This window comes from Orycteropus afer, unplaced genomic scaffold (genome assembly GCF_000298275.1).
Source record: "Orycteropus afer afer isolate SDZICR_OR568_19922 unplaced genomic scaffold, OryAfe1.0 scaffold00412, whole genome shotgun sequence".
Classification (NCBI taxonomy): Eukaryota; Metazoa; Chordata; class Mammalia; order Tubulidentata; family Orycteropodidae; genus Orycteropus; species Orycteropus afer.
The window spans coordinates 578,701-603,764 of record NW_006921999.1 but is presented as its reverse complement, the minus strand read 5'-3'; the positions used below and the strand labels follow the sequence as shown (position 1 = coordinate 603,764).

Here is a 25,064-nt window from a genome sequence, read left to right as displayed (position 1 = left end):
TAAAATTTTCCCTCACCACAATTTATTTAATGCTGTATACTTTTCTCATTGGTTTGGATATTAAGAACTTTTTTCAAGGCTGTTTTTTTCTGTGCTACATATACTACATGAGTCTTTGGAAGTCTTTGAAAAAAAACTTAAAAAAAAAAAACAGACTCACAGCCGTCAAGTTGATTCTGAAACATAGCGACCCCTTTTGGGTTTCTGAGGTGGTACATCTTTACACAAGTAGAATGCCCAGTCTTCTTTCTGTGGAGTGGCTGGTGGGTTTGAACTACCAGCCACTAGTTAGCAGTCAAATGCCTTAGGCACTATGTCACCAGAGCTCCTAGTTTCTGAAATGTGAGCTAGCTATCCATTAGTTGATTTTTATCAAATACAGTTTTCATGTTTTAAAGAGACATTTTTTTTGTTGAGAATCCATGTTTTAAAAAATGCCATATTCAAATGGAGCAGAATATATTTTGCATTTATGTAACACCTTTATTCTAGCAATGGACAACATTTTCAATACATAGGTAAACACAATGCACTGACTTTTTGGAAAGTATTGTGGAAGCCTGTCATAATACTTTCTAATAATATTGTTGCACAAAAATCAAACCCACTGCCACTGAGTGGATTCTGACTCAAAATGGCCTATAAGACAGAACAGAACTGCCCCAAAGGGTTTCAATGGCTATAAATTTTTACAGAAGCAGACTGCCACGTGGTTTTCCCATGGAGTGGCTGGTGGGTTTCTGACCTTTTGGTTAGTAGCTCAGAGCTTAACCAACAGCACCACCAAAGCTCCGTCTATAAAACTAAGACAATTTTAAGTGAAGAAATGAAAGCATGAGAAAAGAACTAATACCTGAAAAGTGAGAATTTGAAAATAAAGAAAGGGCTTTTTATGAAAAATTCAGTACAGCAATTGTACTTGTTTGTTTTATCTATTCCCTAATAGGAACTCTGGTAGTGTAGTGCCTAAGGCACTTACTTGACTGTTAACCAGAAGGCTGGCAGTTTAAACCTACCAGCCACTCCTAGGAAGGAAGGTTGGGCAATCTACTTCCATAGTGATACCACCTCAGAAACCCGAGAAGGGGTCGCTATGAGTTGGGTCTGGCTCGACAGCACGTAACAACAACAAGTTTAGCCAGTGTAGAATCTTTTTGGTTGTCTTAATTCCCAAACATACTTATTCCCCTTTAGCTGTCTAATAGGCAACAAATATTAGCAACAAATATTTAATTAATTGTTGTTGTTGTTGTTATTTGCCGTCAAGTCGCCCCCCACTCATAGCGACCCCTCCTTGGGGTTTCCGAGGCAGTATCACTATGGAAGTAGGATTGCCCAACCTTCCTTCCGAGGAGTGGCTGGTGGGTTTGAACCGCTAGCCTACTGGTTAGCAGTCAAGTGCCATAGGCTCTATGCTACCAGAGTTCCTATTTAACTAATAGGCAACAAATAATATTTGACTCTAGATTATAGTTTCTTGTGGAAAATCAAGGCCCTATAGGCCAAATTCATGTAAAATGAAAAACAACTTTTCCCACATCCTGCCTGTGGTACTTGACACCTTGGCAAAGCATAACTGGTTTAAAAGTCACATGAAGGCAGGTGTAGAAATTAATTCCTCTCACTGGCACAAGAGAATAATAATAAGAAGAAACATTTGTTGGAATTAGAGAATTGAAATAAAGAATAAAACAGTATTTTTAAAAAAGGAAAAGAACTCTTATAAATAAAAATTTCAGAAATACTCAATTCTAGATTGTAGTATAAGAATGAGGTTCTATTCCTTGAAAGGTCATTTAAACTTCAGTTCTTCTTCTTCATCTTCTTCTTCTTTTTGTCTTTTTAATAAATTTTTATATCCCTGTGTCCTTCCCTTCCATGCACTCCTGCCTCTGAGCTATCTCCCTGTGCAAACACTGCCCTTCTGTTCTCCCATGAACTTCAGTCTTTTTAAAAAACAAAACAAACTCACTGCCGTCAAGTCAAACCTGACTCAGAGCAACCCCTCCTTGGGTTTTCCAGGTGGTATTACTACAGAAGTAGATTGCTCAACCTTTCTTTCAAGGAGTGGCTAGTGGTTTTGAACCTCCAGCCTTCTGGTTAGCAGTCAAATGCCTTAGGCACTATGCTTCAGTCTTCTTAAGTGAAGAAAAAGGATGTGTCAAGGGAATATCGGAAGTAATGGTCTGTTAGAAACCTAATGCAATTTGGTTACATTTGCGTTCCATCTATCTTAAATAGATTCTTCTTTTATTGAGGAAAATGGATAACAGTTACATGTTACATTAACAATTTTATCTGTAACAAAGAGATAAATTATTTTCCTTTATATGAGTTATATCTACTGTTAATGTATTGATAAAATTATATGGCATGTCATTGATGAAGAAACTATTCTTATAGTTCTACTAAATCAATGATTTAAGGCAATTTAACATAAACATTTTTGACATAATCTATTTTAGTGTATACTACATTTCAAATGTTAATTTGAATATTTAGAGATGTGTTGTTTTTAGCATGACTGCATTAGATTCTGTTTAGTCACACAGAAGAACCTTCAAAACAAAACAAAACAAAACTCACTGCCAACGAGTTGGATCTGACTCATAGAGACCCCTCCTTGGGTTTTCCAGGCATAGTGATATGGAAGTAGATTGCCCAACCTTCTTTTCAAGGAGTGGCTAGTGGTTTTGAACCTCCAGCCTTCTGGTTAGCAGTCAAATACCTTAGGCATTATGGTACCAGAGCTCAAGTACCTTGTAATATTTTTTAATGGAATTTCACTTTGTGGATTCTCCAAAATTAAATTTTAAAAATCAAATAATTTTTAAAGAATGTACAGTTCCCTATATTAAGGACCTAGTTTGCAAAAGTTAAGTGTCTGAGGTATTAGACAGAATTTAAACTCAATGGTTATTCATTGCCAATAACTTCACACTAGGGTATATCACCGCCACCACCCACTGCCACTGAGTTGATTCCAACTCACAATAACCCTGTAAGACACAGTATAACTGCCCCATAGGGTTTCCAAGGCTTTAAATCATCATGGGAGCAGACTCCTTCATCTTTCCCCTGCAGAGCGCCTGGTGGGTTAGAACCCCTGACTTCTTGATTAGCAGTGGAATGCTTTAACTAGTGTGCCACCAGAGCTCCTAGGTACATAGTTTGGGTTTTTCCCCCTTGCCTGACTTTTCCCTGGAGGCACCTTTGCTGTGCTGGAATGACTGTGCTGGAATGACCTTGGTGGAAGTGTTCAAATTCAGAAAAAGCTTTCTTGTTTCTTTGACTGTTACTCTCTTTTTAGAGAGGAGTCTTCTCCTCTGGAACCTAGCAGTTCCATCACAATCATGTGAAAGAATGCCTGAGAGCTCTCAGATTATCTTGGAAATGCATCCAAGAAGTGCCCCTTGGAGAATCTTTAGCCTGATGTTCAGTGAGGCCTCCTGGGGCCCTTGTCAGGTTTGTAAGCATTCATGCATAACACCTCTCAGGTAAATTACAAATACAGGATTGCAGAACAGTGGAAGTGGAGTTGGGACTGAAAAACTTTCAAATTGGAAATAAAATAAGCAGAATTTCTAACTGATGGCCATGTGTCTACAAAGAATGATGACACAGAAAATGGTGACCTACCATCTTCTGAAATGAGGTTTTTCTTTTTTTTTCTATTAAATAAGCTAATATTTCTACTGATAACAGGAAGATTTTAGGCAAGATACATGGAAAAATCAGCCATATTATAGAAGAGAATTAGATATCTTTGTTAGAGATCTTTAAAACAAAATAAAAATTGAGAAAATTATATGTACATTCTGATTGATGACAGGAAGATAAACTCTGCATTATCTTAAGATTCTTTGAAGCCTATGAAAATTGTCATGTAATATAGTTGTGAAACTAATACGTGCTGTTGGAAACCCTTTGAGGCAGTTCTACTCTGTCCTGTAAGGTTGCTATTAGTCAGAATCAACTCAATGACAATGAGACATACTTACTTAAAACATATATCAGAGACATAGAGTACTGTTCTAATTTAAACATGATTAAATGTAAATAAATAATTTATGAATTATGGGATAAAAAGCTAATATGGGCTGGCAGTGGTTAAGTGAATAAAATTCTCAAGGTGAGGAATAATTTATTTTTGTTGTTGTTGTTATGTGCCGTCGAGTCGGCCCCGACTCATAGCGACCCCTCCTTGGGTTTCCGAGGCAGTATCACTACGGAAGTAGGATTGCCCAACCTTCCTTCCGAGGAGTGGCTGGTGGGTTTGAACCGCCAGCCTTCTGGTTAGCAGTCAAGTGCTTTTTAGCCACTATGCTACCAGAGCTCCCTTATTGGAGTCAGCTGCGACTCATAGAGACCCTATTGGACAGAGTAGTCTGTGAAGCAGACTGCGACATCTTTCTCCTGCGGAGTAATTTATTTTAGCAAACAATTTTGCATGTCAGTCATAGTTTAAATTTAACTGTGTAATTAAGTAGCATTCAAATAAGGTTTAATTGTTCTCTTAATACAAGTATCTTACATTTTGTAAAAACAGCTAAATAAAACCAGTAGTTGAACATTTTAAATATTCAAAAGTATTCCACACATTAAACATTTATTCTCATAAAAATAGAATGAGGAACCTATTCCCAATATCTAGGAATTTGAACGTGCATTTTCATATCTGCCAATGATCAACATATTTCTCTCTCTGAGAAGTAACAAGAAAACTTAAAAGGAGCAAATTGTGAGATAGGATACAATTGTCAAATAAACTTGTCGAAAGAGAATACAAACTCATATCTAGACAATGGTCAATCATGCACTATATATAGAACAGCCTTGAAATGAGAAACTATAAAAGTGGCATTCTTTCACATGAATGTCTTAAAGTAAAAGTTAATACATATCTTAGAATGAAAACAGAAGAGAAAAGTAAGTTTTAAGACATAAAATTAAAGGGAACAGAAAGTATATTTCTATTCAGGTACTATATTTATTATTGTAGTGTTAGTTACTTGCTTTAATAAGAAATTACTTGACAAATTTGTAAACTGAATCAGTTTTAAAGGATGAATATGAATAGTTTCAACAAGTCATGTCATGAATATTTTGAGGAAAAATTTGCTATCTGAAAGCACACGTTGGAAGGAACTCAGTATGGCACTAAAGAGCAGAGCACAAAGTTTTCAATAAATACGAAATGTACTCCCAGGTCTATAATAATGTCAAAATAATTAGAATCACAATAGAGAACGTATAGAATTACTTTTCAATTTTTTTTTTTTTTGTCATTCAGTACTAAATGTTTTGTTCACTAACAAGTAGGCTATCTTTTATAAAAACAGTTTAGTGAAAAGTCAACATTCACTGACCATCATTTCACACACTGCCGTCCAGTCAGATCTGACTCATAGAGACCCCTTCTTGGGTTTCCAAGTAGGTTCACTGTGGAAGTAGATTGCCCAACCTTCCTTCCGAATCATTTGCTACTTTATACATGTTTAACGATTTGTGTACTAGTTCAGGTACTCTGTTCTTGAAAATGAATACTGAATCAGATATCATTACATTTAATTCTTACTTTTTTATTTTGTCAAACTCTGACTTCTAAATCTTAGAGAGAAAAGACCGTTAGCTTCTCTATAGCAGTACCATGTCTCAAACATACATCTTTTCATTACATGGCAAAAAGCACAGTTCTTGGTACATAACAGCCACAGACATTATGAATTTTATAAATAACACACAGAGGTAAATGGAAAAACACAATGCCATTACTACTGAGTAAAATGTTTTTAGGGTTTGCTTCATCAGTGATTGGCCTGTGTACTTGTATAGGACCCCCCAGCTTAAGATTTAATGATCTGCTGCTGCTCTCTTGATATTCTATAGAATTTCATCTTTGACTTCATATTTTGTATGTTAGGTTTGATATGACAATGGGCCATGTACTGGGGGCTTGGAGCCAGGGCTCTTGGCAAAGTCCTACCTCTTATGCCTCCCCATACCCAACTGAATGTGTTTTCTGACAGACATTCCCCTGTTCTAGGCCCATGCAGTCTCGTAGTCCCTGCCTATGCCTCATGTTCATTGCCACCCTCTATCTAGTTAGGAGACTGGGTTGCATCTGCAGAGGAAGGACCATATTTCTGTGTTGCTCTCTGTCTCTAGTGGGATTGGGAAGGATCTGGGTCTGGTCTACAAGCCCTGGGGCATCTGAGGCTGAAGGAGGTGGTGGTTGTGCTGGCTGCCTCTTCTCTGCAGAGCCCATGTCTTAGTGAGGACAACCCTCCCATCTACCACAAGAAAGTACCTAGCAGTTTCTGGTAGGAAGGTTCAAAACTTCTCCCTCGTAGTCACCCTTCCATTGTAGGTTAGGAAGGAAGCCCAAGGAAATGCCTGGCTACTCTGCCCTAGAGCTTGTCCGCACTGAAGCATGATGTGTCAGTTCAGTAGCTGGCTGGCAGGGGAAAGTGGCACCATCATTGAGTCATGGCAAGGATCTAGGCTGTACACAGGAGCATATTCACTCTCCCAGCAAGTATACTGTGAGGATCCTCTCTTGCTTCTTACAAACTTCCTGAGTTTGACTTACATTTGCCTGTCTGACATGCTAAAGGCAACTTTGGAGGAATGGAGGGAAACCTATGCTGCCCCAAAAAGAAAGAAAGCAATGCACAATATTTGATTCTGCATATGAATTAGATGATCTGTTCTCATCTGCATTTTAAACTGACATTGCACAATATAAAGATACATAGTAAAGTTCATATAAAGAATTAAAAAAAAAAAAAAATTTTCTTTAGTTACCAAAAAACCAAACTCACTGCCACCAAGTCAAATCTGACTCACCGCGATCCCTCCTTGGGTTTCCGAGGCAGTATCCCTGTGGAAGTAGATTGCCCAAACTTCCTTCTGAAGAGTGGCTTGTGAGTTAGGCACTGTGCCATCAGGCATTAATTAGCAAATATAAAAATATCATGACGAGTTGAGAGAAAAACAGACCAGGGGAGAAAGGAAAAAGCTTTATATTTTAGTACATTTGACGGCACTTTCCCCCTGATTTTTGAATAAAATAGAACCTTACATCATATGATAGTTATAGATTGTATAAAATATGACATGCACTTATCTTCAATCTAATTAAACATCCTAACCAGTTTAATTTTTTTTTTTTAGGAATTAAAGCATTTTATTAAATAATCTCTAATAATGTTTTCAATTATGTAGACAACATTAAAATTATTAATGTTGTAGTAGAGGCATCAAAATAGCAATATTATTTTATATTAAGAAAATAAAATATCTGGTAGCATAGTGCCTAAGGCACTTGACTGCTAACCAGAAGGCTGGCAGTTCAAACCAACCAGCCACTCCTCGGAAGGAAGATGAGGCAATCTACTTCCGTAGTGATACTGCCTTGGAAACCCAAGGAGGGGTCGCTATGAGTCAGGTCTGACTCGACAGCACATAACAACAACAACAATTAAGAAAATATTCAATCACCTTTCCTGAAAATGTACAAATGAGAATTCCTCAGAGAAAGCATCTCATGACTCTAAAAGTCAACTGCTTGAAATTATGCTTAGAATTAAACACATTTTGCAAACAATGTATGATCACTGACAAAAATAAATTCCACTTAAAGGATGGTTTAGTATTGATTAAAATCTTTGTGGTAAAAATATTGAAAGCATAGCACCAGAGGATTTGATGAGCATAAAATTCAGTATACACTTAAGACCATATATGCATAAACACTTTCTTGATACTTTCCAAACATATTCCTGCTTAAATTTAATTTCCTGTCATTTTTGTTCTGGAATAGTCTGCCAGGAGTAGACTGCCTGGAATAGTCTCTTTAAAATATATCCACAAAGTATTCTTTTCATTTCATGATCTGGTTAAATACCATGTTAGCAGGAAAGGAGAGGGGTTCATTGTCTTCTCTGTGTAAAAGGGATTCCTGTTGTTAGGTGACTCACGGCAACCTTATGCATCCATTCCTAAGTGTTTAAATGTAATTTGTAAGTAAGTTGGAATGGGTGCATGTGGTTCTTATTTAGCCTTACTTTAGTGTAAGAAAAGCTTGAAGACTTTTCAATGATTTAAAAACTGCATGTGCAACAAGTAAAGGTGATTGTGATTGAGTTTTTCCAAAGTGAGGGCAAATTTACATAACATTAAATAAAGTACAAATGTAAGATGTCGATGAGTTGCATATTAGTAAACCGGTGACTTACTGTATTCAAAACTTTTTGCCTACACCACAGTTCAAATGCATCAACTCTTCTTCTGTCTTCCTTCTTTATTACCCAACTTTTGCACATTTGTGGTGACTGAAAAGCCCATGGCTGGGTCAGGAGGACCTTAGTTATCAAAGTGGTACCTTTGCAGTCAAACATAATGCAGAAATTGTAGAATAGTATTATAAATACCACATACTGAAAAAATTCTACTGAAGATAAATAAAGAATGACTCTAACCTTACACTGACAGGGGAATGCCAGGAAAGGGACCCTACACTAACTATTACTTACAAATCTCTTATTCACTTGTTTTATTTCTTCATGGTACATAACACTCATTACCTGACACTAGTATGTAAGTTCGATAAAGGCAGGGTACTATTAATGGTTTGTTTTTCTCCTTTACTGCCATATCCCTAGCACCCAGAACAAAATATTCTTACTAAAACTATACACATATTGTTAATATAATAGTTATTAATATAACATTTATTGAAAATGTTTAGTAAATATTATTTGAGTAAATGAATGAAAAAGTAATTCATACCATCTCTGATTCCTATTAGTGCAGTCAATTGATATTTATTAAATTACAGTCAATACATTGGGTAGTTCCTTGATGCTGGACAGCATCCTTGATCACAGGAAGCTTGCATATTGGTTGGGAAAGTAAACTCTTATGAACTATGTTGTTGTGGGTCAGTGAGATAGAAAAGATGTACAGAACTGTGTACAGCTGTCTGGGAGCAGTCGTTCAAATTCCACACCTCCTGACTGGTCTAAAGACTTTTCTGTACCATTCAACTACTTATAAGATGGCTCTCATAAAAATATACTAGAGCTAGATGTAATTTTGTGTTTCTTAGCAGTAACACTAAAGTTTACAGTCATCCAGACTCCAGTATTATTTAATATTTGGCTGGACCATAATGTTATTTAGTTATGATTAACTAGAATGACATTTCAACTAACTTCCATAAATAAAATATACAGTGCACTTTTCAGGAGAGAAATACTTTTCCTTAGGTGATAGGGAAAATGTATACTTTATTATATCTGTAGCTTTTGAATATGCAATTTGCTTGTGCATAGTAGGTACAAAAAATACAAATAATATAGCATTTCTCTTAGCTAAAATCTTGGTTATTTCCTATCTTTTTAAGAAAAGTATATCATGTTTTTAGCTTGTGAATAAGAAATCTTTGATTCAGTATATTTTCAGGAACCATTTTACACTTGTATACTGATTTATTATTTTTAGTTGTAAAGGGACTTTCACAGATTTTAAAAATAAGAATGTTTGTTGACAAGATTTTTTAAAACAAAATAAAAACTGTGGGAGGTATCCAGATATAAAACATATACAGACACAAAGATGAAAGTTCATTTATAGTGTCTCTAATCACCTGCTCCAGCAAGGTACAAAAGGTTAGCAAATTAAATAGGCTATATTTTCTAAATGCAATGAACTTAGTCAATTAAATTAAAAAATCTCGAGTTTATAAATATATGGAGATTCTTGTTAATTTCAAATCTATCAATGTCAATTCAATTAATCATTCCTGCCAGTTCAAACACTTGAAATCTGCAATCAAAATGTTAGCCTTAGACCAGTCTATACAGAATAGATAATCAAGGGCAAGAATGAGGGGTGTTCAATATATTTTAAGAAGTCAATGAATTAGACAACCTCTTTTGGAAAATAATTTCTTTAAACATCCTTTAGCAAATAACAGCAAAATTAGTTTGTAATTCATCATGTCCTTCACTTTGAACATGTTCCCTAAAGGCTTTTGTACATGTCAGGATATCCTCAAACACAATTTGTTTCAGGGTGATTATCCATGATTAATATTTTATTTTACTGTCTATGACCTGAATTATTTTTTTTACTGAGCTACACACCCTGGTTTTCCTATTATGTACTGGAAATTAGAATTTTTTTTTTTTTTTCCTAGGTGTTACTTTCTTATTTTGCTCTCTAAATGAAGTCACTTTCAAGACCATTTAAGCAAACTATGAAAATAGAAGGTTGCAAATATAGTTCTTAGGGATTGCAGAAATCAGTTAATTAAGGTTTATTGCAAAGATCCTTAATTATGAGCATCACAGTCTTAAATTTATAAACTTATTTATCCAACCACAATCAGAATAATCAAGGAATGTTCCTCCTAACTACAGTTAAGTGGTTCTAAGTGATTTGGGGAAAAAAAAAAAAGTTACATTTGTTTAATTCTAAACAGATAGCAAACAATCAAGTAAGGGTTGTTTAATAAGGTTTCCTTAGTATTTCTTAAATTTAAGAAATAAAAAAGGATATATATATAAATATATATATACATATATACATACGTACATACATATATACATACATACACATACATTCATCCATCTAGTCAACTACATGAAAGAAAAGGCATACCAATGTAATCTCTCCATAATCTTATGTTTCATATTATGCATACAAAGAATAATAACATAATTAATACAATTGTCTGCATTTTTTGGTCTCTAATGGGAGCTTTGGTGGCATAGTACCTAAGGCATTTGACTGCTAACCAGAAGACTGGCGGTTCAAACCCACCAGCCAGTCCTCAGAAGGAAGATTGGGCAATTTACTTCCATAGATATACTGCCACAGAAACCCAAGGAGGCATCACTATGAGTCGAATCGACTCCACGGCAGTGAGTAATATGTTGTTCATGTACCCAGACGTTTCTTAGAAGACAGGCCTTGTGAGCTGATTCAGAAAAGTCACAGCCTTGAAAACCCTATAGAGTTCTGCTCTATACCGAGTTGGAAGTGACTCAGTGACAACTAATAACGACTTGTAAGTATTATCCTAGGAGCTCTGGTAGCATAGTGCCTAAGGCACTTGACTGCTCACCAGAAGGCTGGCGGTTCAAACCCACCAGCCACTCCTCGGAAGGAAGGTTGGGCAATCCTACTTCCATAATGATACTGCCTTGGAAACCCAAGGAGGGGTCGCTATGAGTCGGGGCCGACTCGACAGCAAACAACAACAAGTATTATCTTATGAACAATGCTATTATTATGCTGATTTTCTTTTTCCCTAATTGTCACCCTAATAATATATCGGCATCATTTGATTCCCTAACTTGTCTTTGCTATTTTGGAGACACTCACTCATTTCTCTGAATTTTAGATTAATTCCCAAATCCTGTTGTAACTCTGTAATATATGTTAAGACCCTTGGTGCATTATTCATAAGTTTATAATTCCTCGATTGCCCAACCTTTGCTCAGTTTCTTCTACTCAGAGTTATTTCCCTTGTCACAGCCTTACCTTGCCTAATCACATTCTACTCATCATTAAGGATGGAATTCAATGTAAATGCCACTTCCTCAGGAAGACCCATTTTATTCTCCAGTTCTGGAAAACAAATGTTCTCAGAAGACTTTGACCTTTTCCTTTGTAAGATTTATCTCAGTACTGATTACACATTTGTAATGCCTTAGGCACTACACCATCACAGCTCCTGTTTTTGTTTTTTGGTAATTACATATTTCATGGAATTAGACTGCCTTATCTTTCTCCTCGGAAGGAAGGTTGGGCAATCCTAATTCCGTAGTGATACTGCCTCAGAAACCCAAGGAGGGGTCGCTATGAGTCGGGCCGACTCGACGGCAAACAACAACAACAATCTTTCTCCAGTGGATTGGCTGGTGGGTTTGAACTGCCAATCTTTTGGTTATCAGCTGAATGCTTTAACCACTGTGCAACCAGAGCTCTCTTGCTCATACATAAGCTGGTCATAATTAAATATATTCTAAGTGTATTTGTTGTTGTTGTTGTTATTTGCCATTGAGTCTATATCTAAGTGTATATGTGATATTATTTTAATTCAATGCAGGACCTTTATGAATTTATCAAAAACATTTAAATATATTTTGATTCTTTACTACTATTTATATCTAAAACAAAGTAAATTAAATTTTTGAAACAGTAATTTTTTCTTAATATCCTTCATCAAAGGTAAACTTATTGGGGAAGAACACTTAATGAAGTTATTCTTCCAAAATGTGCAGTGTCAATATATGAATACTGTATCATGTTTCAAGGAGCCCTAGTGGTGCAGTAGTTAGCAATCAGCTGTTAATCAAAATGTTGGCAATTTGAACCCACCAGCTACTCCACAGGACAGAGATAAGGCAGTCTGATTCCATAAAGATTATAGCTTGGAAAAACCTAAGGGGACATTCTACTCTGTCCTATCTGGTCTCTATGAGTCAGAATAGACTTGATGGAATATCTTGATAACTTGCTTCATGTTCAATATACATTTTTTCCCATATAGCTGTATACTTTTAATGAATTATCTCATTTAAAAAGTGAGCAACAATTTATCTTTCTGTTCTTCTAAGTAGAAACATAGATTAAGTAAACTCATCTCTAATCCTAGAATATTATATGTATCTAAATATTTTATTTAAAATGACATATTGTTTTGTCATCAAAATTATTTATATATACCCTATAGTTAAGAATAGGAACTCTGGTAGCATAGTGCCTATGGCACTTTACTGCTAACCAGAAGACTGGCGGTTCAAACCCATCAGTCACTCCTTGGAATGAAGGTTGGGCAATCTACTCCCGTAGTGATACACCCTCGGAAACCCAAGGATGGATTGCTATGAGTTGGATCTGATTCAATGGCAGTAGGTTTTTTTGTTTGTTTGTTTGTTTTATAGTTAAGAATGTTTCTTAAACTTGGTTTGTATTTTTTGAGCAGATAGCAGGAAACAAAAGTTTACATGTAATCTGCTAAAGCACAGAGGGGCAGAAGACTAATCTGCTTGATATCGGCTATATATTTGACAAGATTTTGTTGACTCTAAATGAAAGAAATAAAAAAAAGGAGGAAATAAGAATTACCTTTTAAACAACTATAATGCAAATTCTTTGATATAGAGCCATTTGTCAAATGAAGGGGACAATTATAGTGACTTTAGAATACTACTTGATTTTACTTTACTTACTAGATGCATATCTGAAAATCATAAGCAAAGTGAATTTATATATACTATTTTGAATAAAATATTCACATATATTTCATTCATACATATATATATATATATGTATAATATTAATTTCTTATAGCATATTTTATAGGTTTAATAGTCTTTTTAAGTTTTTATTTCAAAATAATTATAGATGCACAGAAATTTGCACTAAAATCCTACAGGGAAATGCTGTACATGCCTCACCCAGCCTCCTCCAGTGTTAATTATTTGCATTACTACAGTATGAAATCAAAACTAGAAAACTGGCATTGGTACAACAATAATTCTTGTGCCTTTGGGTGTGTAGCTCTATTCAATTTAATTATGTAGCTTCATGTAACTTCTACCCAAATCAAGATTACTACCATGACCACAAAGCCCCTCATGCTATCATTGTATAGTCACACTAGACACACATCTAAATTCCTAACCCCTATTAACAACTAATCTCTCCTACATCTCTATAATTACATTATTTTATGAATGTCATATAAACATCTTTCTGAGTTTTTTCCCACTCAACATTGTACCCTTGAAGTCCTTCCAAGTTGGATCAGGAGTTCATTCCTTTATATTGTTGAACAGTATGCTAACATTTCTAATATATTTTTATTTTAAATATCACCATATATTACCTTATTGAATAAGAACATTTTTATCTTTATAATTTTGTCTCATTATGTGCATTGACTTAAATCAATGCTTTGTATCATAAGACTGTCACTTGTGTATCCATATCATTTATGAATACATCCCAAAAAAGAATTTCCTATATCTCTGAAGCTTTTCCTGTAGAATGGTTTTCAATGCAATCATGTTATAGGGAATTAAAGAGAATACGTAATTATAAAAATCATAAAGGGTTCATGCCTGACTATACTGCAATAAAATTCTATAGTGTTACAAAGTGAACATTTAACTAAAAAGCAAGTGGGTTTTTTTCTGTTTTGTTTGTTTGCTTTTAAGACAGTTTAACTAGTTTTCACAAACTGTACCTAGACAGAAGCAATTAATCCCTTTTCTGGATTTTTTTTCTATTTATTTTCACAGTGGATCAAAGTTAAGCATGTTGACTGTAATGTACAGTGTAGATATGAATTATAATTAAAAAAAATCTGTACTATTTGTTCCATTGGACATAGAAAACAGATGACAGTAGAATGGACAACTGAAACTTAATTTAATTGATCAATAATATGGATTTGTTAAGAGATATTGGCATATGATTATATTATAGTAGAAATGTATACACAATAAAGAGAAACATTTCATCTAATTAACCATACTGCTAAGAAGTAAAACGAAAAATATCTTTATGTAACTTGGGATAGAATAAGAACAGGAGCCAGAAAATCACCTCTGCAATGTAAACAGTAAATAATTGCACCTCAATGGATGTAGGCCCAGCAGGGATATTATGCATCAAAACAATGCTGTTTTGAAAGAACAGCAGTGAAACTTACCATCTTGATCTGTTGTCACTGTAATAGCTGTGAATGGCTTGGGAGAAAAACTCAATTCAGAAACTCCATTCATGGCTTCTATTTCAAAGGTGTAATTCACATGAGACACAAAATCAAGTACTATCACGGAATTGTTGATCAGGCCCGTGTGTCTTGGGATGAAGCGGAGTCCACCTCCACAGTCCTCACACTGGCTGGTGTCTAAGCCACATTTCTTACAGATTACACTGTAGGTGAGATCTTTTCTCCCTCCTGTGTCACTTGGTGGGCTCCATTCCAAAATAAGGGCTGTTTCATTGATGTTAAAAATCACATTCCTAGGAGCTGATGGTGGCCCTAGAGAAAAGCAATTAAGAATAAATGCACATGTATAGGACAATCACTTATGCTGCTAACTTGAAAGTTTATCAATAAACACATATTGGTCTTTTATATTCATGTGAACCCCTTTTTCTAATGGGAATTAGAAAGAACATAAAATTAAAACTATCTGATAAAATCTCTCAGGGCGTAGTCTTCATGTTGAAACGCTCTATATCCTAAATTTCTGGTGTGTGAAATCAGTACATAATACACAAGCACCAGATTCCAAAAAGATATGGTAATTATGTATTTTAAATTCTTGATTGAAAAATATATAATGGCCAAAAATATTTTAAATTCTATGATGGTTTTATTAGTATCACCATTCTCAAAATTTGTTAAAAAAAAAAAAAAAACAGTAACATGATATATATACAAAATAGACTGTATTACTCTTTCAGTCTTAGTATTTGGCATGGATTTTTTTTTTTTTTTAAAGGATTCATTAGCTTTAAGAAGCACTGAGAAATCTGTTTCCCACAGGTTGAGAATAAAGGATGGTAAGGGAGTTTGGAAGAAGAGGAAGAGAGAAGGAAATTGAAGGCAGCAAAAAAGACTTTTACCAGGGCTTTGGGATTTGATGAGATAAAACATTATAGCTGTTGTCTAGATAAACATATACACATTGTGTTCTTTCTTGAAGAATAATATTCAAATTATATTAAGTGTAACTAAGGAAATTAAAGGAGCTCTGGTGGCATAGTGCCTAAGGCATTTGATTGCTAACCAGAAGCCTGGCTGTTCAAACCCACCAGCCACTCCTCAGAAAGAAGATTGGGCAATTTACTTCCATAGAGATACTGCCTCAGAAAGCCAAGGAGGGGTTGCTATGAAATCTGAAGTAAAAACTACCCCTAATAAGTGTAATATTCTGAGAAACCCTCAGGGAGGTGGTGAGGAAAATGTGCAAAGGGGTGGGAAGAATACTTGGAGTAGAGGTACTTGGTTGTTTAGAAAAGAAAGATCTTGAAATAATCATAGAAATGGAAGAAAATCATTATGGATAGAGTGAAGAGGAATAAAGCATGAGTATTAAGAAACAGGAAGGGACCAGATAATGAAAGACTGTTAGGCTTATTGTGGATATTTTTCTACATACAACAGGAAGAAATTTATAGATTTTATGTATGGAAGAGATAAATTTTAAAAAGAGCCTACTGAAAGTAGAGTGAGGAATGGCTGTTATGAATATAGGAGTGTGAACAGAGAGATCAATTGTATGGTGTGAGACTGACATGATCTTAGTCATAAATGTATGTGACTATACTGGATGTACTGAGATATTAAGAAGTTTTCTTATATATTTTGCTTTTCCTTTTTTTGCTGGTTCCTGATGTCAGCAACCTGTAAGATAGGAAGCTTAGTCACCAATATGTATATCACCTACAGCTAGACCTAAAATTAGGGTGGGTGATTGTTCTAAAAAGTTGCTAAATACCTGGTTTTATGACATTCATATTCTTGGAGGTTACAGAAGTCCCTTCACTTGAAAGGAAAATATGGAAGGATTATAAATCAGAGCACAGGAACAAGTGTACCTTTCTACCTCCAACCTAGACATATGCCTGGGAGATAAAGATTCATTATCTTTATCATCATAATGTCTTTCTACAGAATGACATATTCATAATGTTGGTCTTTTATGTATAATGGAAAACATGTATTATTAGACACTTATATTTCCATGAATAGGAATAATGTTATCAATTATGTTATGGGTATCTGCAAGTATATAACTGTCTGCCTGGAGATATTTACAAATAAATAAATAAGGCAGACACCTTTTTTACTCAAGGGTCCTCATACCAATTTGCATGACGATTAAATAGCTTTTTAATTGCTGTTAAATTATGCCAGCTAAACTGTGATTTCATGCAAATATTAAGCTGTAATGACATGCAGTGAATCATTTACTAAGATTTAGAACTTGGAACAAAAAGAGACAATTAATTCTAATCCTCAGATTCAACTAAATTATGTATCACTGGGCTTTTATGAATGTAGTCTGATTTCTTTGTTATCATTTATAAATTATACAATGATTATGTGACACATTGAGAAAAATTGGCAATAATAACCTTTGTGGAGACATCTGTATTAAAAACTCTGAGATTTCCTTATTTATTTTTTTTTCTTTAAAGGACACAAGTAACACACACATAAGAATAGCAATGTCTATCCCTTACCCTCAAAATTGACTTGATAAGAAAAGGACAATTATTCTGATTTACAACCAGCTATTTATCAAGTCCGTCAAACCTTACATTAAAAACTGCAATTTTATTTCTACTAGTTTATCTAGAAAACTCATTTTCAATCTTGTTTTTCTTTTGTTTCAACTTTGAATTTCCTCTTTATACTCATAAAGAGTTAAAGAATAGGACACAAATAGTAAAATTTTTGAGAATCTTGTGGCAGTGCTATTTCTTCCCTTTCCAAAAAATGCATCTGACCCTCTATCTCTATATATTTTTTAAAGAGTAGTAGAGTTGATCTGAAGGAACTCTGGTAGTGCAGTGCCTAAGGCATCTGACTGCTAACCTGAAGGCTGGAGGTTCAAACCCACCATCCACTGCGGAAGGAAGATGGGATGATCTACTTCTGTAAAGATTTACTGCCTCAGAAACCCAATGGGGGTCACTGTGAGTTGGAATTGACTTGATAGCAGTGAGGTTTTTTTTTTTTTTTAAATTTCTGAGAGTAGATCTGGAAGTGCAATGGTTAAAGCAAAAGGTCAGTGGTTAGAACCCACCAGACACTCTGACAGAGAAAGATGAAGAAGTCTGCTTTCATAAAGATTTACAGCCTTGGAAACCCTATGGAGCAGTTCTACTCTGTCCTATATGGTCGATGTGAGTTGGAATCGACTTGATGGCAGTGTTTTTTTGGTTTAGAGTGGAGCTGTTCTATGATTTTTTTAATTTCATTTTTAAAAATTTAAAAATGTATAAAATGTTTTTAAACATAACTGTCTTTCTCAAAATATGTTCTGTGCCATCCTTTCATTTCCATGGCCTCAGACACACACACGCACACACGCACACACAATGAGTTGTGGTCAAATAACTCTTTAAGAATGCTGACCCTGAAATAAAACTAACTGAAAAAGACTAACACAGTTTTCTGCATTTTGTTGAATAAAACATTTCTGAAACATTTTTTCATAGGGACCTAATTACCAAGTAGTACCTGGAGGAATTCTAGTATTCTGCAGAATACACTTTAGTAAAGGCAGGTACAGAAAGGGAGCAAATTTTTAGGGTCATACGTCAATCACTACATCAAATGCTGTGGATTTATATTTTATAATTGTAGGGATATGTTAACTCATTAAAAAAATGGGATTTTATTCATATTGACTGTGGAGTGACAATTCATCTATTAACTCTGTAGCTAACTTTGGTTTGTATATGTGTTTTTTAACTTTAAGAACAGTGAACATTTGATCAAATTGACTAAGGATATCAAATCATGTAAGCCTATTGCCCTTCAAGCTATATTTTACAAGTTCTTCAATGACTACCTGGCAGTAAGTTAGAAGTTCTCATTAATTTTTTGATTACTAGGAATGTAATAGAGTATTTTTTCTAATGAAAGAGAAATTCATTTTTAACTATGAGTTTATAAAGGTGCTATTGTGGCATTTGGTTGCTAACAAAAATGTTGGTGGTTCGAATCCACTAGTGGCTCTGAAGAGGAAAGATGAGACAGTCTGCTTCTGTAAAGACTTACAGCTTTGGAAACTCTACTGGGCAGTTCTACTTAGCCCTACAGGGTAGCTAAGAGTCAGAATTGACTCCAGGACAGTGGGTTTAGTTTGGGTTTTTATGAGTTTACAAATGAGAGAAAAAGTTTTAAATTAATCTATATCAAAGGGGACTTTTAAAAACATATATTGGGGGGACTTCTGGTAAGATGGTAGAATAGGCAGACAAGCTTCACAGACCCTCTTCAACAAAGAAAAGAGAAACATTTGACAGAGATAAAGAAGATAATCCTGGAGCCTTGAGCTTTGAAAACAAGTATACAGAAGTAGATTAGGCACCAACTAGTAGAAAAATCTGATTAAGAACAGTGAGTATGGAGATAGTTGGAGCAGTGGACTTTTAGCTACTCTGACAGGACCAACAACCTGAATATTTCCAAGTGATGCTGGGACCTAAGAATAGACCTAAAGATCAGCCCTGCTCACCAAGGGCTGCAGGAATGACAGCACTGGTGGCCTGTGACTAGAAAGGGAAATTACAAGGCAGGAGACAATCTGAGCTATGAACTTTTGGATGTCTAGAGGGTGCAGCCATTTTGATTGTTTACATGTGATAGCCATTTTGAATATTTAAAATGACTGAGGATGCAGCCATTTTGAAGGTTTACAAGTGGTGGCCATTTTGGATTTTAAAGTGACAGCATTCTCATTCAGATTTCAGGGACCTAAGTATAGACTCCATTTGAAAGGACTTCAGGGACATACGGGAGGCACACAACAGGAAAAAAGACAGGTGATGAGTGTGTAAGTGCTGCCAACTAGCGAAAAGAGGAGCACAGCACAGTATCCTGTTTATGTACATAACTTACAGACAAAACAAAGAAATTAAAATCTTGGGCAAGTCACTCTAACATACAATCACCAATTAAATATAAACACAAAAATGTCACATTGCCTGAGAGAGAACAGAGCATCAGTCCACACAAAGAAACAAGATAAAGCAGGAGAAATAAGAGATCAGTATACAGACCCAAAACATCCCTGAGGAAGACACAACATTGGAACTTCCTGATAAGGAATTCAAAAGAATTATATTTAGGTACTTTCAATGAATTGAGAGATCAAGGAAAACACTGACAAAATTGTGGAAAACACAGAGAAAACCCTAAAACAATATTGAAAGACAATAAAAGAACAAAATGACAAAATGAATGAAAAATTAGAAATGATACAAAATCTACAGACAGAAATCCAGAAGATTAATACTAAGTTTTCAGAGATAGATAACTCATTGAATGGGCACAGAAGTAGAACTGAATCAATGGAAGACAGAATTAGTGAGATTAAAAGCAAATACCTCAACACTTATTTGGAAAGGGATCAATCAGAAAAAAAGATCAAAACAAAATGAAGAAAGCCTAAGGTTCATGTGAGATACCATCAAAAGGAATAACCCACATGTAATCAGAATTCCAAAACAGGAAGAAACAAAGAAAACCACAGAAAAAATGGTTGAAGATTTGTTGGAAGGGAATTTTCCTCATATGATGAAAGATGAGAATATATCCATTCAAGAAGTCCAATGAACTCCAAATACAATAGATACCAAAAGAAAATCACCAAGACATATCATCATCAAACTCACCAAAACCAAAGACAAAGAAAGAATCCTAAAAGCAGCATGGGAAAAACAAAAAGTTACCTACAAGGCGCAACCAATAAGACAAAGCTCGGATTTCTCAGCAGAAACCATGAAGGTGAGAGGACTATGGGATGATCTACATAAAACCCTGAAAGATAAAATTTTCCAACAAAGAATTATATACCCAGCAAAATTGGCCCTCAAATATGATGGTGAAATTATGACAGCTCTAGATAAGCAGAAATTAAGAGAATTTGTTAAAACCACACCAACCTTACAAGAGATGCTGATGGGAGTTCTTTGGACAGAGAATGAACAACAGCAAACAACAACTGATTATTAAAACACATGATGACATAACCCAGAAACCAATGAAATTATAGAAATATCCAAAGTAAATAAACCTACAAGATTGTAAACAGGGAATCAGAGACATCAATTGAAAAATAAAGACAACTACAAGTCAAAAAGAGGGAAAAAAACTGTAGTTACAGAACTTCTAAATGGTAGGTAAGTCAAAACAACTACTGGATAGAATGGACTGTTCTGTATTTGGGAAGAAATTATAAATCACAGGATAAAGTCAAAGAAAAATGATAAACTTTCACATCAGAATAAAAAAGAGGACCAGTACAAATATTTAGCAAATACTAAACCAATAGCAATGAAGGAAGTGATAACACAATTCCTAAACAAAACGAGCTGAGCACGGAAAATTATATGGAACAAAGAAATCAACACCAAGAAAAAGCACATAAAAAAAAATGACAGCAATAAATTCACACTTGTCGATAATTACATATCTGACAAGGGACTTACCTCTAAAATTTATAGAAAACTCCAACATCTCAACACAAAAAATTTAACAGTTCAATTAAAAAAATAGGCAGAAGACATGAATAGACACTTCAGCAAAGAGGATATTCAGGTGGCCAGAAAAAACATGAAAAAATGCTCATGATCATTAGCCATCAGAGATGCAAATCAAAACAATAAGATACCATCTCACCCCAGCACTAATGGCAAAATTCAACAAAACAGAAAATGGCAGATGCTGGTGAGGATGTGGAGAGATTGGGACTCTCATACATTGCTGGCGGGACTGTGAAGTGCTACAATCACTGTGGAAAGCAGTATGGAGATTCCTTAGAAACCTGGAATTGGAGATACCATTTGACCCAGCAATCCCATTACTAGGTATATATCCCAAAGAAGTGAGAGCCAGAACAAGAACATATATATGCACGTCCCATGTGCATCGCAGCACTATTTACAATAGCCAAAAGATGGAAACAACCTACTTGCACATCAACAGAAGAATGGATAACCAAACTGTGGTATATATACATAGGAATACTATGCAACCCTAAAGAATAATGTAGAATCTGCAAAACACCATAACATGGATGAACTTGGAGGATATTATGCTGAGTGAAAGAAGTCAATCAGAGATGGACAAATATAATATTAGTTCATTACTGTAAAAAGTCAAAGAAAGTTTATATATGGAAGGGAACTTTGTTGGTTACCATGGGTGGGAGGGGAGGGAAAGGAACACTGTAAAATAATAAAGAATGCATTGATCCATGTCACTTTAGTTTTGTGCATGTCATTGTACATAAATTACATTTCAATAAAATGCATTTAAAAAATACATCGAACCATTTAGAGATGTTTAGGTAAATGGCTTTGCAAAAAATAAGTTTATAAAATTTACTAGGAATGAAAAAATAGTACAAGGGAAAAAGTATAACCCTAGACTTTAATATTCTACTAAAAATGTCAGATCTGCATAGAGGTATAATTTAAAACTCTAAAAATCATCTCATCCTTTGCATTATCACTATTGATTATGAATTTCATCTATATCTATATTGCTAATCTATAGTCTTTCCTTCAGAAGGAAGATGGGGAAATCTACTTCCATAGTGATACTGCCTCGGCAAACAAAGGAGGGGTCGCTATGAGCCGGGTCTGACTCGACAGCACATAACAACAACAACACAGTCTTTCCTATATAATATGTTTAAAATGTATTTATTATGAACAATTGTAAACAGAATTTTGCATTATTTTTTAAACCACTTTGTGAAGTATCTATAAGATTTGTCCATAAAATGTTTCTCTTTGGTAATGGATGGAAAGTAATCAAAAAACTGGGCTCCAACCTAGCCATAGGGAAAGAACCAAATCAATTCATTCAGACAAAGAAATGAGGCTGAGAAAGTAAAGAGATTATGTTAAGGTCAGACATTCATTAGTGGTAGGATGTTACATAAGTCTTTTTTATGTTTAAGTTAAAAAAAAAAACAAAAAAAAATATATGCCACATTATATTCAGCCAGCCTATAGAGAGAAAAATCCTGGGAAGTAAATACTAAAAATATATATATATATATTCTACAATGCTTTGCTTTGAGAATACAGTCATACATCACTTAATGTCTGTGATATGTTCTGTGAAATGGGGCATTAGGTGATTGGGAGATTGTGTGAACACCATTTTATGTACAGGCAGCCCTTGGATTATGAATGAGTTCAGTTTAATAAATTTGTTTTTAAGCCAATTTTTTTGTGGTTGAACAATTAGATACAGGTTGTATCTTATGCCAATTACTCAAATGTTTGTCTGAGTACATAGTGTACCTTTCTGTGTGTAAAAAAACATTAAAGAAACAATTTCAGATACACTAAAACATCTTTAACATAATAAAATAGTAACAACAACAATAATATTTTGATGAGTTGTAAGGTAGAACCCTGTGTTATTATGAACCATCGTATGCATATTGAATTTTTAATATAATAGCTTTTATGGGGGATGTGACTATGGACACACATGTGGTCTGATGTTGCTCCAATGGATTTTATGCAGTACATTACTGTACTGCCAAATAAAAACTTACAAAATACACAAATCAGTGCACAATTTGTCTTCCTGTGAGAGATTTCTTTAGAATATGTCATCTTAGAGAATTTTAAAATAATTTTATATACAGAAGAAACACTGAAACTTAAATTCCAAAGTAAATAATGCTGGAAATATAGCAATATGCTTAATTCAAATCCTTTGCATTCCACAAAGAGAAATTGAGAATTGCTTCTCATTTTGTTCAATCCTATTATACATGCCTTGAATAACTGTATTGTTATCTAAAATCAAGAACTGCTATCCTTTCATATTTTCATTGTACTGTGCATGAGGATTTGGGTAATTTCTTTTAGATTATTGTGTTTATAAAATCCATAGTTAAAGAAAAAAAATGAAAACTAATGGGAAAACTCCATTCATTTCCAGATAAAACCTAAACTTCTCAGTCTTGTTCACAAGTGTCTTCATGACAAGATTCAAGTTGATTTATTAATCTTTATCCATTTCACTGCACCAAAATGCCTTTGTACACCTATTCCTGAATTGCCTTTATGTACCTTTGCTTTGTGGAAAATCCCTATTCATCCTTTAGGTTCCAAATTAGGTGTTACCCACTTTGTGTCATCTCCCTATTATATTTAGGCAGAACAGGTCATGTTTATATTTTATAGCCATATATTTAAAAAAGATAGCCAATATCTTTGAGCACTTGGTTTACTTGGTTTGTTCTAATGAGTGTACTTAGCATTTCACATGATTTATGTCATTCACTCATTCCAACAAACCTATAAAGTAGCTATTTAACAATAAATAACTGTTGTTGTTAGGTGTCATAGAGTTGGCTCTGACTCACAGTGATCCTAGGTATAAAAGAATGAAACACTGCCTAATCCTGCATTAGCCTCACAATCTTTGCTATACCAGAGCCCACTGTTGCAGCCACTGTGTCCATCCATCTAGGAAAACTGGAAGTAGTCAGAAATTAAATGTAATGCATAAACATCGATATCCTAGGCATTAGTGAGCTGAAATGGACTGTTTTTGGCCATTCTGAATCAGACAACCATATGATATACTATGTGGGGAATGACAGATTGAAGAGGAATGGTGTGGCATTCATTGTCACAAAGGATGTTTCAAGATCTGAAGGACAATGCTGTCAGTGTATGGATAAGATACTATTCATACACCTACAAGAAAGACCAGTTTATACTACTAATATTCAAATTTATGCACCAACCACTTAAACCGAAGATAAGAAAATTGAAGATTTTGACCAATTTCTGGAGTCTGAAATGGACGAAACATACAATCAAGATGGTTATTACTGGTGACTGGAATGTGAAAGTTGGAAACAAGGAAGAATCACCAGTAGCTGGAAAATATGGCCTTGGTGATAGAAATGATGTTGTAGATCACATGATAGAATTTTGCAAGACCAAAGATTTATTCATTGCAACTATCTTTTTTCATCAACATAAACAGCAGCTATGCATGTGAACTTCATCAGAACACACAGGAATCAGATAGACTATATCTGTGGGAAGAGGCAACAGAGAAGCCCAATATCTTCAGCCAAAACCAGACCAGGAGCTGATTGTGGAACAGACCATCAACTGTTCATATACAAGTTCAAGTTGAAGCTGAAGACAATTGAAATAAGTCCATGAAAGCCAAAATATGGTCTTGATTATATCCTTCCTGAATTTAGAGACTATCTGAAGAACAGATTTGATGTACTGAACAC

The 25,064-nt window shown here is 34.7% G+C and overlaps 1 protein-coding gene across 1 annotated transcript in view; it reads right to left on the bottom strand.

Moving 5' to 3' along the window:
* LOC103208103 (ephrin type-A receptor 6) overlaps nucleotides 1–25,064 on the bottom strand; it is a 1,324,606-nt gene that overhangs the window by 797,779 nt on the left and 501,763 nt on the right. Inside the window, exon 3 of the mRNA XM_007953778.1 lies at nucleotides 14,735–15,070. Within this exon, the coding sequence (XP_007951969.2) occupies nucleotides 14,735–15,070 (336 nt within the window). The remainder of the gene's footprint in view (nucleotides 1–14,734; nucleotides 15,071–25,064) is intronic.